Source organism: Gopherus evgoodei, chromosome 6 (assembly GCF_007399415.2).
Source record: "Gopherus evgoodei ecotype Sinaloan lineage chromosome 6, rGopEvg1_v1.p, whole genome shotgun sequence".
NCBI lineage: Eukaryota > Metazoa > Chordata > Testudines > Testudinidae > Gopherus > Gopherus evgoodei.
In genome coordinates, this window is record NC_044327.1 from 17,491,734 (window position 1) to 17,506,373 (window position 14,640).

General features: G+C 45.5%; 1 protein-coding gene across 2 annotated transcripts in view; it reads left to right on the forward strand.

Annotated features, from left to right (window-relative positions):
- The first annotated feature begins 6,789 nt into the window (after positions 1 to 6,789).
- The window catches only part of DDX58 (DExD/H-box helicase 58), a 39,184-nt gene continuing 31,333 nt past the window's right edge, over positions 6,790 to 14,640 (forward strand). For both annotated transcript variants that reach the window (XM_030565763.1, XM_030565764.1), the window contains exons 1-2: positions 6,790 to 7,183; positions 10,186 to 10,320. In XM_030565763.1, the coding sequence (XP_030421623.1) occupies positions 7,078 to 7,183; positions 10,186 to 10,320 (241 nt within the window). In that variant the 5' untranslated portion in view covers positions 6,790 to 7,077. The remainder of the gene's footprint in view (positions 7,184 to 10,185; positions 10,321 to 14,640) is intronic.

The following is a 14,640-nucleotide window of genomic DNA, read 5'->3' on the forward strand; positions in this document are numbered from 1 at the left end:
ATTTAAAATGTAGACAGCACAAACTATTGGTATTCTCTTTCTGTGAAACCGTGAGAGAGAGAGTGCTGTGAGAAAATGAAATCTTAACTTGTTCTTTATTTCCAGGTCTTTATATACATACTGTAACTGAGGAATAGATGCTGTTGGAAGGTGTGCATATGATATCCCGTTGATCACTCCAAGTAGCTGACCATAGTGGAAAAAAAAAAAAGACTAATTCATAAAACAGAATGAGCAATTAGTATAGTAACATGCTAGAGAGGTACCCACCTGGATGACTATGATTTACAATGTGGTCAGAAGGAGGTTGTGTAGAGAAATTACAGTATGTATTTTTTACCAAGTGTGTCCATGGGATGAAAGAATTCAAATAATTTTTTTAAAATCAAATTCAGTGTTCACCAGTTTTGCTGGTTCCTTCTCTTTTAACATTCGCCTTCCACTCGGTTTGGGCAGGGACATTCTTCTGGTTTGTTTAATTCTCTTCACTTCCTGTGGTGATGTTTCACTTTCTGGATCTCAAGCCCTAGCACACATTGTTGTGTTGGAGTTTCCATCATGGCAGGGAAATGTGTTTTAATTCAACAAGAAAACTATTTTCACTGAAATTAAAAAAGAAAAATCAGATGAAGAAACCATGAAAACATTTTTGTGCATGTTAATTTAGTTAGGGTCTCTGAAGTCTTCCTGCACTTTTAGAAGAAATTTGAGATTTTAGCTTCAAATTTTTGAAAGACGCTCTGCAAAGCAGAGAAAGCAGACTTACCAGAGTCCCCAGATTGTCATGGGCTATGCCCCCCATTTTCCCATGACTTTCCCGGGGTGTTGGGCATCTGTATTCCACACCAGAGTGAAATCCCAGGGGAAGATCTTGGTGAGGTATTGAAAGCAAATGAACAAAACTGCAGACCTAATATATGAACAAGACCATGTTTTGGTCACTTTTATTACTTGGAGCTTCCCACTCCCAGCACCTATTGTTTGAGCCTGGGGCAGCCCTGGCAGGGTGGCTATAATGGAACCACGCTGATAGGAACTGGAAGGAAGGTCTGACAATGTCCTAGAAGTGATGCAGACACTCAGGTGCTCTGTGGAAAGATTTTGTGTTCTGTGCAGAAGCCAGCAGGTCATCTATTTCTATGATGAAAGCTGGGGAAACTATTTCCTCCTGCCTGCTAGTGGAATGATAAAGGGGAGCTTAAGGGGGGATGTATTAGTGGTGTTTTCCTCCTGTTTTATCCACCTGTGGTTGGCTTTCCCTCAGGAAGACCTAAAGTCATAGATGATGGATAACATCAAATGGTTCTTAAGGACATTAAAAGAGTCTTCCATGTAGCACAGCTTAAAAATAATGTGGAATGGTTGTCAGGAGTTCTCTTCTCTATAGGGGTAAAGAAAAGTTAGACTTTTGAAGAAGAGTTTGTATGGCTCCCAGGTGCAATATGACCAAGTAAAGGCCCCTCTCCAGCCACTCCCCATAAGTGAGGTTCCATTTCAGCATGTAGCTGTGAATATTCTGGGTCCTTTCCCTAAGAAGACACCCAGAAGAAAGCTGTGCATACTGACTTGCTTAGCCACAAAGCCAATGCTGGCGCTGACTGTGGCCGCAAGTTTCATAGAGATATATTCAGCTCTTGAGGCTCTAATCCTCCCAGAAGAAATGTAACATTTTCATGGACTCTTATTGTGTATACTATTGGGTGAAAATATATCCCAACTCCATTGGTGAAATGCTGTTTAACTAATATGGAAGTATAATTAGTCCAAATAATAAAGGCTAAATTATGGTAATCTTTGCTTGTGGAGTACTTCACAGTAAGGCAAGGAGAGCTTGTATTTAACAAACTACTTTCATTTAAACATAGTGGAACTCAGTAACCAGGGCCTGCAGTTATGGTCTGCTGTTCAGCTCTCAAGATGCAGGATGACCTCTGTCTCTGCAGTTACACCCTCATCTTTATGTAATAATAGCAGTTCCACACAGCATGGGTATTTCTAGTGGTGAATGGAGTGAAAGGAACCTCTTCTCCATGGTTTCTGTAGAGGGAGAAGCCATAATATGTCTGCGTGCACTAACTGAGGCTTGGTCTACTCTAAAAATATAGGTCAACATAGCTATGGCACTGAGGTGTGAAAGAGCGATATCCCTGAGCACTGTAGCTATGTCAACTTAACCCCCCATGTAGCTGCTGCTAGGTCAATAGAAGAATGCTTCTGTCCACCTACCTACCATTGCTCAGAGATGGAGATCCTACAGCAATGGGTGTGTGGGGGGGAACCCTTCCATTGCTGTAGTCTGTCTGCACTACACCCTTACAGCAGCCTAGCTACAACACCATAACTATGCTGCTGTAGTGCCCATAGTGAGGAATGCACTGTTGGTATCCGTCAGCCCCACGAAGGGGTCATGTGTGGCCGGTAGGTGAAGAGTATGACCATAGACTTGGTGGCAGGTGCAGGGGGCTATGTAACCCTCCAGCCAAGTGTATGTAGGTCTGCACCAAAGAAAGCGTGTATTATTGTTGGTCTGTAGATGCCTCAATTGCCACTGTGAGAGGATGCTCCCAAGACTAGGAATGCCTTTAGCCTCCACCACTCAGGCAGTGCAGCTCCCCCACCCACTCATAGAGCCATAACTGAGTCCCACATGTATGTATTTGTTATAACATTGCATTAGCCAGGAAGCATCACTTTATATTGTACATGCTACATTGTGACTATAAAATCATATTTCCTTTAGTACAGATATAACCACCTTATGTAAAATTGAGCAAAATGCTTAAAACAGCTCAGGCACATTATGTGAGGAAAATATACACACTAAAAATGTGTTGCGGTTACAGAAGTATTTCTCAGGCCTATCTCCTTTAGTCCTGCATCTCAGGATACAAGATACACTAGACCTGCTATAAGCTGTACAAAGAGAGACTGTCTCTACCATATAAATAGGTGAAGTGGTCTAGAGGATGGATCCAGATTGTTCTCAGTGGTAGCAGATGACAGAACAAGGAGTAATGGTCTCAAGTTGCAGTGGGGGAGGTTTAGGTTGGATATTAGGAAAAACTTTTTCACTAGGAGGGTGATGACGCACTGGAATGGGTTACCTAGGGAGGTGGTGGAAACTCCTTCCTTAGAGGTTTTTAAGGTCAGGCTTGACAAAGCCCTGGCTGGGATGATGATGTTGTGGATTGGTCCTGCTTTGAGCAGGGGGTTGGACTAGATGACCTCCTGAGGTCCCTTCCAACCCTGATATTCTATGATTCTAAGACTTACTTGCTTTTCTTGGGCGAGACCTCATATGATCAGATGACATGTCCTTTGATTTTGCTCACTTTTGGTGTGTAAAAAAATGAAAGCCGGCACCTCCTAGAGTAGAAAACGTTCCGAACATATGAGAAACTAATCAGTCACTATATTAAGTCACACGTGTTGCCCTACCTTCTGTTTATATACAAGCAGAATAGTTGTACTGTGCTAAAGCAGGGTGTGTGCTGGGAAGTCTCTATGCCACTTGGACTCTGCTGTGCCTTTCTTTGCAACAGAATGGAGGGCTGCGGGTATAGCCACTAGACAGGTCTGTGCTGCAGTAGCTGACAACCAATGTATTAGGTGTATAGGAACCCCATTTGTCTCTACCACTAGAGCACCAGTGCAGCTATTCCATGCCAACCCAGAAGGCTAAGGGGCAAAATGTTCCACCCAAAGCCAGATTTTTGAGCTTTGATGAGAGGTGGCCCCATTTGGCCCCATGCGTTCTGTATTTCTTGCCTCGTTTTTTTGCTAAGGATAGTTGCACACCATAATCTTCCCTTTTCTGCAGCCTTGTAACTGGACCTGGAAGAAGCATGCCTGATTTTTGGATCTGTTGTCAATTCTTAACCATGGAGCAAATTCATATCCCAGCTGTCAAAAAACACAGAAACTGATATACATATTTTTCCTGTAGTGTTTTTTTTTTCCACAATTTTTAGTGTCTTTTTTCTTCATGTTCATCTCTGTATATTTATACAAGGCACTCAGTTTACTGTTCCGCCATCTCTGTTTTGGGGAGGATGTTTTCTCCATTCTACTAGACACCTATATTTTTTGTTCTTCCACCATCATAAAAACTGTTTCACAAAGCTAGAGGTTTTATAAAATGCCAAACACTGTTGGGCTGTCCAGTCCATAAATATCTTTTAGGAAACAACAGATCTTCCAACTAGGTCCAAATAATTATCTTCTATATTACCCTTACTCCTACTGCTTATCTAACAATTGTGGCACCATAACAAAATTCATGGCATATTTCCCACATCATTTCTCCTTTTCCTCTCTCAAGGTCTGTGTTAAGCTTGCCTGTACTTTTCCTTTTATGGACAGCTTCATCTCCTCATGAGACCAAAACTGTGCTAGATAACTAGTAAGGGCCATCAAATAAACCCCTTTAATCCTAATTTCCCTTCAAGGGCTTTCCAGCCTGGGCGAGCTTTTTGGCTAAAAGACAAGCTCATCTTGGCCTATATTCATCTGAACTTCTGACAATGTGCAACCCTTCAGCACAACGCCTTTCACAGAAGAACAATTTCATATCTAATGGCATGATTGTTTTCATTTACTTGACTGTGTATTCATGCTGGTGATGGTCAAATGTGCAGATAATTGCAGCATGTATGCAACTGACATTTGCAAAATAATAAAATGTTAAACTATATTCTATGTTGAAATGTTATGACTTTCAAAAACGTATACTAAATATACAAGTCAGAATGCATCAATTCTCCCCATGTATAAATCTATGTGATATAAATCTGCTCCTTGAACATCTGTCAGATACTTAGCATCATAGAATATCAGGGTGGGAGGGATCTCAGGAGGTCATCTAGTCCAACCCCCTGCTCAAAGCAGGACCAATCCCCAACTAAATCATCCCAGCCAGGGCTTTGTCAAGCCTGACCTTAAAAACCTCTAAGGAAGGAGATTCCACCACCTCCCTGGGTAACCCATTCCAGTGCTTCACCACTCTCCTAGTGAAAAAGTTTTTCCTAATATCCAACCTAGACCTCCTCCACTGCAACTTGAGACCTTGTTGGGAAGACTTACTCCTTGTTCTGTCATTTGTTACCTCTGAGAACAGTCTAGATCCATCCTCTTTGGAACCCCCTTTCAGGTAGTTGGAAGCAGCTATCAAATCCTCCCTCATTCTTCTCCTCTGCAGACTAAATAATCCCAGTTCCCTCAGCCTCTCCTCATAAGTCATGTGCTCCAGTCCCCTAATCATTTTTGTTGCCCTCTGCTGGACTCTTTTTCCAATTTTTCCACATCCTTTTTGTAGTGGGGGCCCAAGTCAGGGCACAGTACATAGCTTGGTGATTTGAGCATTAGCCTCTAAACCCGGGGTTGTGAGTTCAGCCCTTAAGGGGGCCACTTATGAATCTGGGGCAAAAATCAGTAGTTGGTCCTGCTAGTGAAAGCAGGGGGCTGGACTCAATGACCTTTTGGGGTCCCTTCCAGTTCTATGAGATAGATGAGGCCTGACCAATGCTGAACAGAGGGGAATGATCACGTCCTTCAATCTGCTGACAAGGCTCTTACTTATACAGCCCAGAGGGGGGCTGGCCCGCCAATGGCTGCAATTTTTCTGTAGCTCAATAATATTTCTGAAAATACCACTTGGCACTGAAAGGACGGGAGTAGGGAATCTAATGGGACCAGAGCTGAGATTGATGCTACAGATCAGAGTGTCTGTAGAGATCTTTGTGATTAGTGCAGAATCCACAGAATGTGCTGACTGTGGATTTGGAAGAACAGCCAGGTCCCTGAGAATGTCGATGGATTAACTTGCCTCTCCTTCCTCCTGCCGATGTGGGAGAATCTCAGAGGGAGATATGTATAAATTGTTCCTGTCTTTTAAGAAACTCAGCTGGGATTCCCCACAGGCATGTCTGGTCCTAGTACTTACCTATAAAGCTTTGAGAAGAAAGAGAGAGAAGCCTGAAAGTAAAATATTTTGTTTTGTCTGTAAAGTGTCCTGTGGGATAAATCCATCAATCTAACAAGTACTGTGTGTTACAATGGTCAGAGTTACCCAAAGGCACCATTACCACAGGACAGTAAGATCACTTAAGGCACAGTATGAGCTGGTTTATATAAACTCCCGTCTTAAAAATCTGTGTGTCATTGGGCGAGGGAGATGGGTGGTATGACACGCTTTGGTTCTAAGTTTTCTTGCTGGGTTGATTCTGCCTTTTGAATATGTAAATAGACTGTTTCCATTTAGTGGGAGGAACATGGAGGTGCTTAAAGGAGGTTGTGATCTTGTTGAATTTGAAGGATTTGCTGTGTCTTTAATGGATTTAGGAACATAAAAACACAGGAAGTGTCATACTAGACTGGACCCACTAGTCCAGTGTCCTGCTTTAGATGCACACATTGCAGTAGGCAGATGCGGATAATCTGCCCCCCACATGAGCTCTGATTCAAATCTCGAATAGTTTGAGATTGGTTTAAATCCCAAGGCATGAGATTTAATATCCCTCCCAAAACGTGTTCCCCTTACTTATAGGAGTGCTGGATAGTCTTGTCATACACGCCTGGCAGAGTGCGCGCGCCCCCTTTCGGAAGGGCAGGAACTGGTGGAAAGCAGCATCAGCCGCTATGCCTTGCTGCAGCTCCTGCTGCCATTCACCGCTGGTTATCCCCCTGGCAGCTGGATTGGCTGCCTCTCTGCACCTCCCCTCTGCCTGTGCTTGTGGGCTACGTTTCAGTTTCCCTTCTGCTTAGTTTCTTTTCTCCTCCCCCTACCCCGGTGGCTTGGGCGTTATCCTCTTCCCTCTGAGCCAGCCGCTGTTCAGTGAGTCTCCGTCAGTGGCGAGCTGCGAGCTTGCGCCGAGGCTGTTCCCCTCCTCTGTGAAAGGTCAGGGAGAACTTCCCTGCTGCAGTCCAGAGCTCGGGGCACCACCCCCCACCAGCTGCAGCTGCAGGGTGCTTTGCAGCGAAGGGATTTTCTCTCCTTTTCAAGCGTGAAGCCAGGGCACAGGGCAAAAAGAGAAGCTGGGAACTAGTTCTGCAGGGGTGCGCCAATAAACGGGAGCCCAGATGACTGCGGAGCAGAAGGAAAGCCTGCGGTGCTACAGGCAGTACATTGAGAAGACCCTGAATCCTGCCTATGTGCTGGGCAACATGAAGGAATGGCTCTCTGACGGTGAGATGCTGGCTGTGGGCTGGGCTTGCTCTGGGCAGGCTTTGGCCAGGGCACCCTTGGCCCGCCACCCCTACCCCTCTCATGAATGCTTCTCTCCTGGAGAGTAAGTGGTTGGTGACAATTTGCCACTTAGTGGGGTTTTCTGTTCTCTTCCCCCCTCTCACCACTTCTATCTGTTTGTTTTCCTCTCTTTGCTCATTCTCTTGTCTCCTCTTTAATTATATGCTGTCTAATGAAGATATTTCTATTGAGTGTTGGCTTCCTTTAAAAAAAAAATGTTTTTCAGCCAAGTACAGCTAGAGTTGACGGTGTCCCTTTAACCTGTAAAGACAATTTAACCTCAGTTGTACCCTGTGACTCCCTACACAGCTCCTAAACCTCTTGAATTACGAAATAGCTGTAGTTTTCCTCACTTAGTACCCACTACTGAAGTCAGGAGCTTTGCCACTGACCTGAATGGACACAGGGTCAAGTCTTTAATTCTTTCTGTGCCGTATTTGTCCATAGGTCTAGGGTTCCAATGGGAGAAAGGAAGCCAGAGATGGAGAGGATACCATTTCCCTTGTTAAACTGGTGGTAGCTTAATACATATGAGGACTGAAGGGAAGAGGCAGTTTCCGTTTTGAAATTTTGGGGCCTTGTATATGAAGTACTCTGTGTTGAGTCTTTATATTTAGTTGCTTGGGTGCTCTGTCTATATCTGGCACTGTATATCTGGGGAAATGAACATTCATTGCTGCCTGATGTATGAGTTCGAAGTGCCAGTTCCTGCTCTTAGGTGGGGACCACCTTGATGTTCTGTGTTTCTATAGCACCTTGCATAATGGGTCCATTACCGGTGCTCCAGCATGCTACTGAAATACAAACAAATAACGATGATGGAACATCCATGCATTAAGAAATGCTGCCGCATAGACTTTGGCAGATGACGGTGGCAAATGGGTTAATGTGGCACCCATCTCAACACCCAGCTTTGGGGTTAACAGAAAAGTATCAGTCTAATGCCCCAAAATATGGTAGTTGCCTTACAAAGCATATGAAATGTAAGGCTTGTGATTTTTCAAAGCGAGTTAGCAGATTTTAGCCACACAGCTCAGTGACAGAGAGACTGTTTGGCAAAGAGTCCCCTGTTCTTTGCAAACAACGCTCACCTCAGACCTGACAAACTCATTACACCAAAGGCATGTATTTATCTATAATGAGTAACAAGTAAGGTATCTACAGAAAGCTCTTAACTTGCAAAATAAATGGTCTTTATGTATATATGGGTCATATTTAAGAAATAATAATATATTTATATTGAATGTATGCTTTATGGACATGGAGTAGAAATTAGTCACCAGGGGATAGTGTGTGTCGGTGGTGGCCCATTCAGGCAAGAGAGGAAGTGTCACCCTGCACTGTTTAGCTAGTGAGGCAATGCAGGGCTCAGTTGTTTAGCCTTGTGCAATACTAAGGCCTGGTCTACACTAAAAAATTAGGTGGGCATAACTACGTCAGTCGGGAGTGTGAAAAGTCCACACCCCTGAGTGGCGTAGTTAAGTCGACCCAAATCTTTGTGTAGACAGCTTTAGGTCAATGGAACAATTCCACCAACTTAGCTCTGGCCTTTCAGGGAAATGGATTATCTTTGTTCATGGGAGAACCCCATCCCATTGGCATAGGTAGCGTCTACACTGAAGGGCTACAGCAGTGTACCTTCGGTGTTCGAAGTCTAGACAAGTCCGAAGATTTTGAATGGGAAACTGAGGCAAATGCAAACACTTGAAACCAGTTAAAGGGAATTTAACAACAAGACAGGTTCACTCTGTCTATGAAAAGAAAGATAAAGATGTTGTTATACTGATAACACGGAGGAGGGAGAAGCACTCTTTATCCACTCACTGAGGGAAAAACCTTTGTGGAGCACAGCAGTGCTTTCATGAACGTTTGGTTCCTGGTTTTTGAGAAACCAGCCAGTTTTGCAACAGACTGAACTTTGAAGAGTTGTGGAGAGGATACTTCCTTTATTAGATAGGAATGATACTCTTGATAGGTAGACTCAGGCTCGCATTTTATTATTTTGTTTTCTATCATAACCATAACTGAGAGTGACATGCATCTGAGGAAGTGGGTATTCACCCACGAAAGCTCATGCTCCAAAACGTCTGTTAGTCTATAAGGTGCCACAGGATTCTTTGCTGCTTTTACAGATCCAGACTAATACGGCTACCCTCTGATACATAACTGAGAGTGTTACCCTCACTCTCAGTTCTAGTGAAATCTTTACTCTTTCTTAAATAAACCCACTTTTGTTTTATTATAAGTGCTCACAAGTGCTATGTGGTTTGCAGGAGCAGCAGTTTGAGGTAAAACTGGTAAATTGGGGTATAGTGTACACTTGAGGGCAGAGGATCAGGGATATCTGGGAATAGCCAGCTGGATATCACATGGAAATGATTCAAAGGACCTCGGGGATTGGGTTGCAGCTATTGTTAACCTGCAAGCTGAAGTTAGGGTTGCATAACCTAGAGGAGAGGGCTTGGGTGGCTGAAAGGCTGATAGTACCAGGGAGCTGACACCCAGCTACCCCAGGACAGATTCCCTCTTGCTGGAGGCAAGGGGTAGGGTGACCAGATGTCTCAATTTTATAGTTCTGATTATTGGGTCTTTTTCTTATATAGGCTCCTATTACCCCCACCCCACCCCAGTCCCGATATTTCCACACTTGCTGTCTGGTCACCCTAGAAGGGCGTGTAACAGTGCCTCTCAGGCTTGGATTCCCTGAGAACTCTTAGACTATTTGGGTTTAATTTGTGCATCTCCAGAGATTGTTTCCCACTCATAAGGTGTATATGCTTCCTCTCCTTGCCTCTGGAAGTGCAGTATAAAGCAGATATCCATCATGTAAATATACAGTAAATATTTCAGCACCTGCAGCACTCTGCACCAGGTGCAGTCCCCACTGCTGCCCGCACACCAGATCTACAGTTTTGACTTATTCATATCTGATTTCACGCTAGATGCCAGAGACAGAATTCAGACTGAGGAACAGAAGAAGGGGCTGACTGCTGCGGCGGCTCTCTTTGTTGACTCTATACTGCAGCTCGAATCAGAAGGATGGTTTCGAGGATTTCTAGATGCACTGAATGAAGCAGGTTTGTTTTCGTTGGTAAAGTTGACAGTTGTCACTTTCCCTGCCTTTTCATGTTGTGTGTGAATTTATTGCTTGTAAAAGGTGCTGGACTGACCACCCTGGAAAGTGAACACCTTTTAGTTCCATAGGTCAAATCGTAGCAGTACGAGCTTCTCCACCAATTCATCTCGTAGCTCGATGGGCCAGGTAGAAGGTTGAGAGCAGAGGTTAATTGGGCTGGCTCATGGCAGCTTGAGGAGATAGGACATGTGCGTATGCATACACCTGCACCATTCTGTGTCCCAGAATCTCAGCTTTTGTTAACTCAGAAAAACCAGCCAACAAAAAATGAACTATTAAGTCTCTAGCCCTTAGGGTTGCAAAGAAAACCTGCAAAATGTGAACCATGTAACTGATACAGTGAGGTCTGCAGTCAGCCTGAAACAGTAACTCCGAGAGGTATGAACTGCACCAGTTCCTTGAAAGTCTAATTATGACAATATAAAACCAATATTGTTAATTTTCTATGCTGATCAAAGCAAGAAGTTATATTTTGAGGATATGGGCAACCTGCTTTTTTAGTGGCATCTTGTTTTAGTTAGCAGAAGCTGCCTTTTTTTTTTTAAATAAAATTTAAGAGAATACTCTAGAAAGAATGTGATTTTCATATCCCAGACTGTTTGCAAATATTGGCAGTAGGAAAAATTAAATCTTTTTACTTGAGAGTTGAGGAAATTTGATCCATGATTCAATGAGACTTAATAAATGGGGAACCCCAACATTATTAGGCATTTTTCAGAGTACAGACCACCCTCTAATGGTCAGGCACAAAAGAAATATACAGATGTTTCCCTTCTCCCTTTGATGGATTTACCTATAAAGAGTCATATTGTTTTAAAAAATCTAAAGTGACAATTTAAAGGTAAAACTCTTCTTTTAATTTATCAGGATTGTATTTTATTTCCATAGCTACCACTCTGAAACCTGTCTTAATATGATGTAACTCTTGATTAACTCATAAAAATACAATGTACTTTAGCTAGCTTGCATGGAACAGTCCTGTTTGATTTTGGAGATCAGTAACTCCACCTAGAATGTAATTGTTAAGCTGGCATGAAGCTAGTTTAATTATATCGGGGTAGGCAACCATGGCATGAGTGCCGACAGCGGCATGCGAGCTGATTTTCGGTGGCACTCACACTGCCCAGGTCCTGGCCACTGGTCCGCGGGGCTCTGCATTTTAATTTATTTTTAAATGAAGTTTCTTAAACATTTTAAAAATCTTATTTACTTTACATACAACAATAGTTTAGTTATATATTATAGACTTATAGAAAGAGACCTTCTAAAAACGTTAAAATGTATTACTGGCACACAGAACCTTAAATTAGAGTGAATAAATGAAGACTTGGCATACCCTTTCTGAAAGGTTGCCGACCCCTGAATTATATGCATAGGTATATATAATAATGCATATATAATTATGCCTTTTGTGACTTCTGTATGATGTGTACAGATAACCGCACACTGCACTTTCAGTTTTTGCAGGAGGACTCTTTTCATAGAAGTTAGAGATTGAAAAGGCCCTACTAGGTTTTCTTAAAGCAGGATTGTTGTATGTAAACATTCTGACGTAAGCAGTTCCAAGCATTGAGGCTTCTATCCTTTCCCTTGGGAGACTATTCCACAGCCCATCTGGGATTGAAAAATACTATTAAAAATCCTACATTGCCACTGGATAAGTCAATGGTATGTCTGTGTGTATAACGAAGTGTTCAGATCTTGTCTGATATTTTCAGAAATAGAAGGGGTTCAGAGACTGACAATGAAAGTGATTTGAGGACTGGGGAGACTTCCATAAGAGGAGAGAGTGGAAAGACTGGGGATATTTAGATTCAAGAGAAGATGAATGAGAGGATGTAATGAAGGTATGCAAAATAACGAAAGGCATAAAAAATTAAATTGGGCATTCCTAATTCTCATAAGGCCTGATTTAAAACCCATTCATATAAATGGGAGTCTTTCTGTTGACTTCAGTGGCATTCTGGTCAGACCCCTGTGCTGGGATTGTTGAAAGCACCTAAGGGAGTTAGGCACCCAAATCCTATTGAATTTTGATGGACGTTGTGTGCATGTGCCTCCTTTAAAAATCTCAGCCTTAATACAAGAATATGGGGACAGCCAGTGAAACTGGAAAGCTACAAGTGTATAATTGATTAAAGGAAACACTTTTTACAACATGTGTAATTAACCTGTGGAACCCACTGTCATGAGATAACTTCGAAGCCAAGGGCTTAATAGGATTCACAAAAGGATTAGTCATTTATGTGGATAGTGAGAATATCTATAGTTACTTAATATTAGGATAATATATGTATAAGGCATATGAAGCCTCATGCTTCAAAATGTAAGCCAGCTATTAATTGCCTAGGGACGGGAAGAAAGTTCTTCTTCGAGTGATTGCTCATATCCATTCCAGTTAGGTGTACGCGCCGCGCGTGCACATTCGTCGGAAAACTTTTACCCTAGCAACTCAGTGGGCCGGCAGGTCGCCCCCTAGAGTGGCGCCACCATGGCGCTCCATATATACTCCTGCCGGCCCACCCGCTCCTCAGTTCCTTCTTACCGCCCGTGTCGGTCGTTGGAACAGTGGAGCGCGGCTTAGCTGACCTCCACTTCCCTAGCTACTCGTTTTCTCGTATATAATTATGCAGTTATAACACTTTTATATATATATTTGTATGGTTAGTTTAGTTAGCGGGGTTCAGGAAGTAGCCCCTTCCATGAGCCCAGTGCCGGAGCCATGCATGGCTCACCGGGTTTTAAAAAGGGGCCCGGCTTGCCAGAAGCCGCGGCCGAAGAGAGATCTACATGACTCCTGTTGAAGTGCCTCAGGGAATCACACTTGACAGATAAGTGCCCCATTTGCAAGGCTTTTAAGCCGAGAACAAAAAGGTGCGGGACTTTCACTTGCCCCTCCACCTTGGGCGCGGAGCGATGTTCAAGCGGCGGGCAGAAGCGCCTCCTCGGCACCGGACCCCGCCGGTACCACCAAGGCCTTTCGGCACCGACCGTCGCCGGCACCGATGTCGACTCGGCACCGCTCCCTTCTTCCGAGGTCGAGAGAGTCTACGATTCCTGCTGGTGCCTGGCGGCTCCCCGGCACGCGCCGTGGTTGAGCCCCCTGCTCCCGCTACTTCCGTGCCACCTGCATCGCAGCCAGAGAGCTCGCCTAAGTTGCGTTATCCGGCACCGTCACCTGCAGAGGCACCGATGACTTCGGCTCCGTCGATTCCAGTCCCCCAGGACCAGGGAATCCGCTGCCTGGCAGCTCCCCGGCTCGCGCCGTGGTAGAGCTTACTGCTCCTGCTGCTTCTGTGCCAGCTGCACCACAGCTAGACAGCTCGTCTAAGATGGCTCGCCCGGCACCGACGACGTCGGCACCGTCGATCCCGGTCCCACGAGGGCCGTAGAATCCGGTGCCTGACGGATCCCCGGCACGCGCCGTGGTTGAGCGTATTGCTCCTGCTGCTTCCGTGCCAGCGGCACCGCAGCCAGAGAGCTCGTCTACTCGGATCGCCCGGCGCTGACACCTGCTACGACACCGATGACGTCGTCACCGTCGATCCCGGTCCCATAAGGGCCGTAGAATCCGGTGCCTGACGGCTCCCCGGCACGCGCCGTGGTTGAGCGTATTGCTCCTGCTGCTTCCGTGCCAGCGGCACCGCAGCCAGAGAGCTCGTCTAGTCGGATCGCCCGGCGCTGACACCTGCTACGGCACCGATGACGTCGTCACCGTCGATCCCGGTCCCACAAGGGCCGTAGAATCCGGTGCCTGACGGCTCCCCGGCACGCGCCGTGGTTGAGCGTATTGCTCCTGCTGCTTCCGTGCCAGCGGCACCGCAGCCAGAGGGCTCGTCTACGTCGGATCGCCCAGCACCGACACCTGCTGCGGCACCGATGGCGTCGGCACCGTCGATCCCGGTCCCACACGGGCCGTAGAATCCGGTGCCTGACGGCTCCCCGGCACGCGCCGTGGTTGAGCGTATTGCTCCTGCTGCTTCCGTGCCAGCGGCACCGCAGCCAGAGGGCTCGTCTACGTCGGATCGCCCGGCACCGACACCTGCTGCGGCACCGATGGCGTCGGCACCGTCGATCCCGGTCCCACACGGGCCGTAGAATCCGGTGCCTGACGGCTCCCCGGCACGCGCCGTGGTTGAGCGTATTGCTCCTGCTGCTTCCGTGCCAACGGCACCGCAGCCAGAGAGCTCGTCTACGTCGGATCGCCCGGCACCGACACCTGCTGCGGCACCGATGACGTCGGCACCGTCGATCCCGGTCC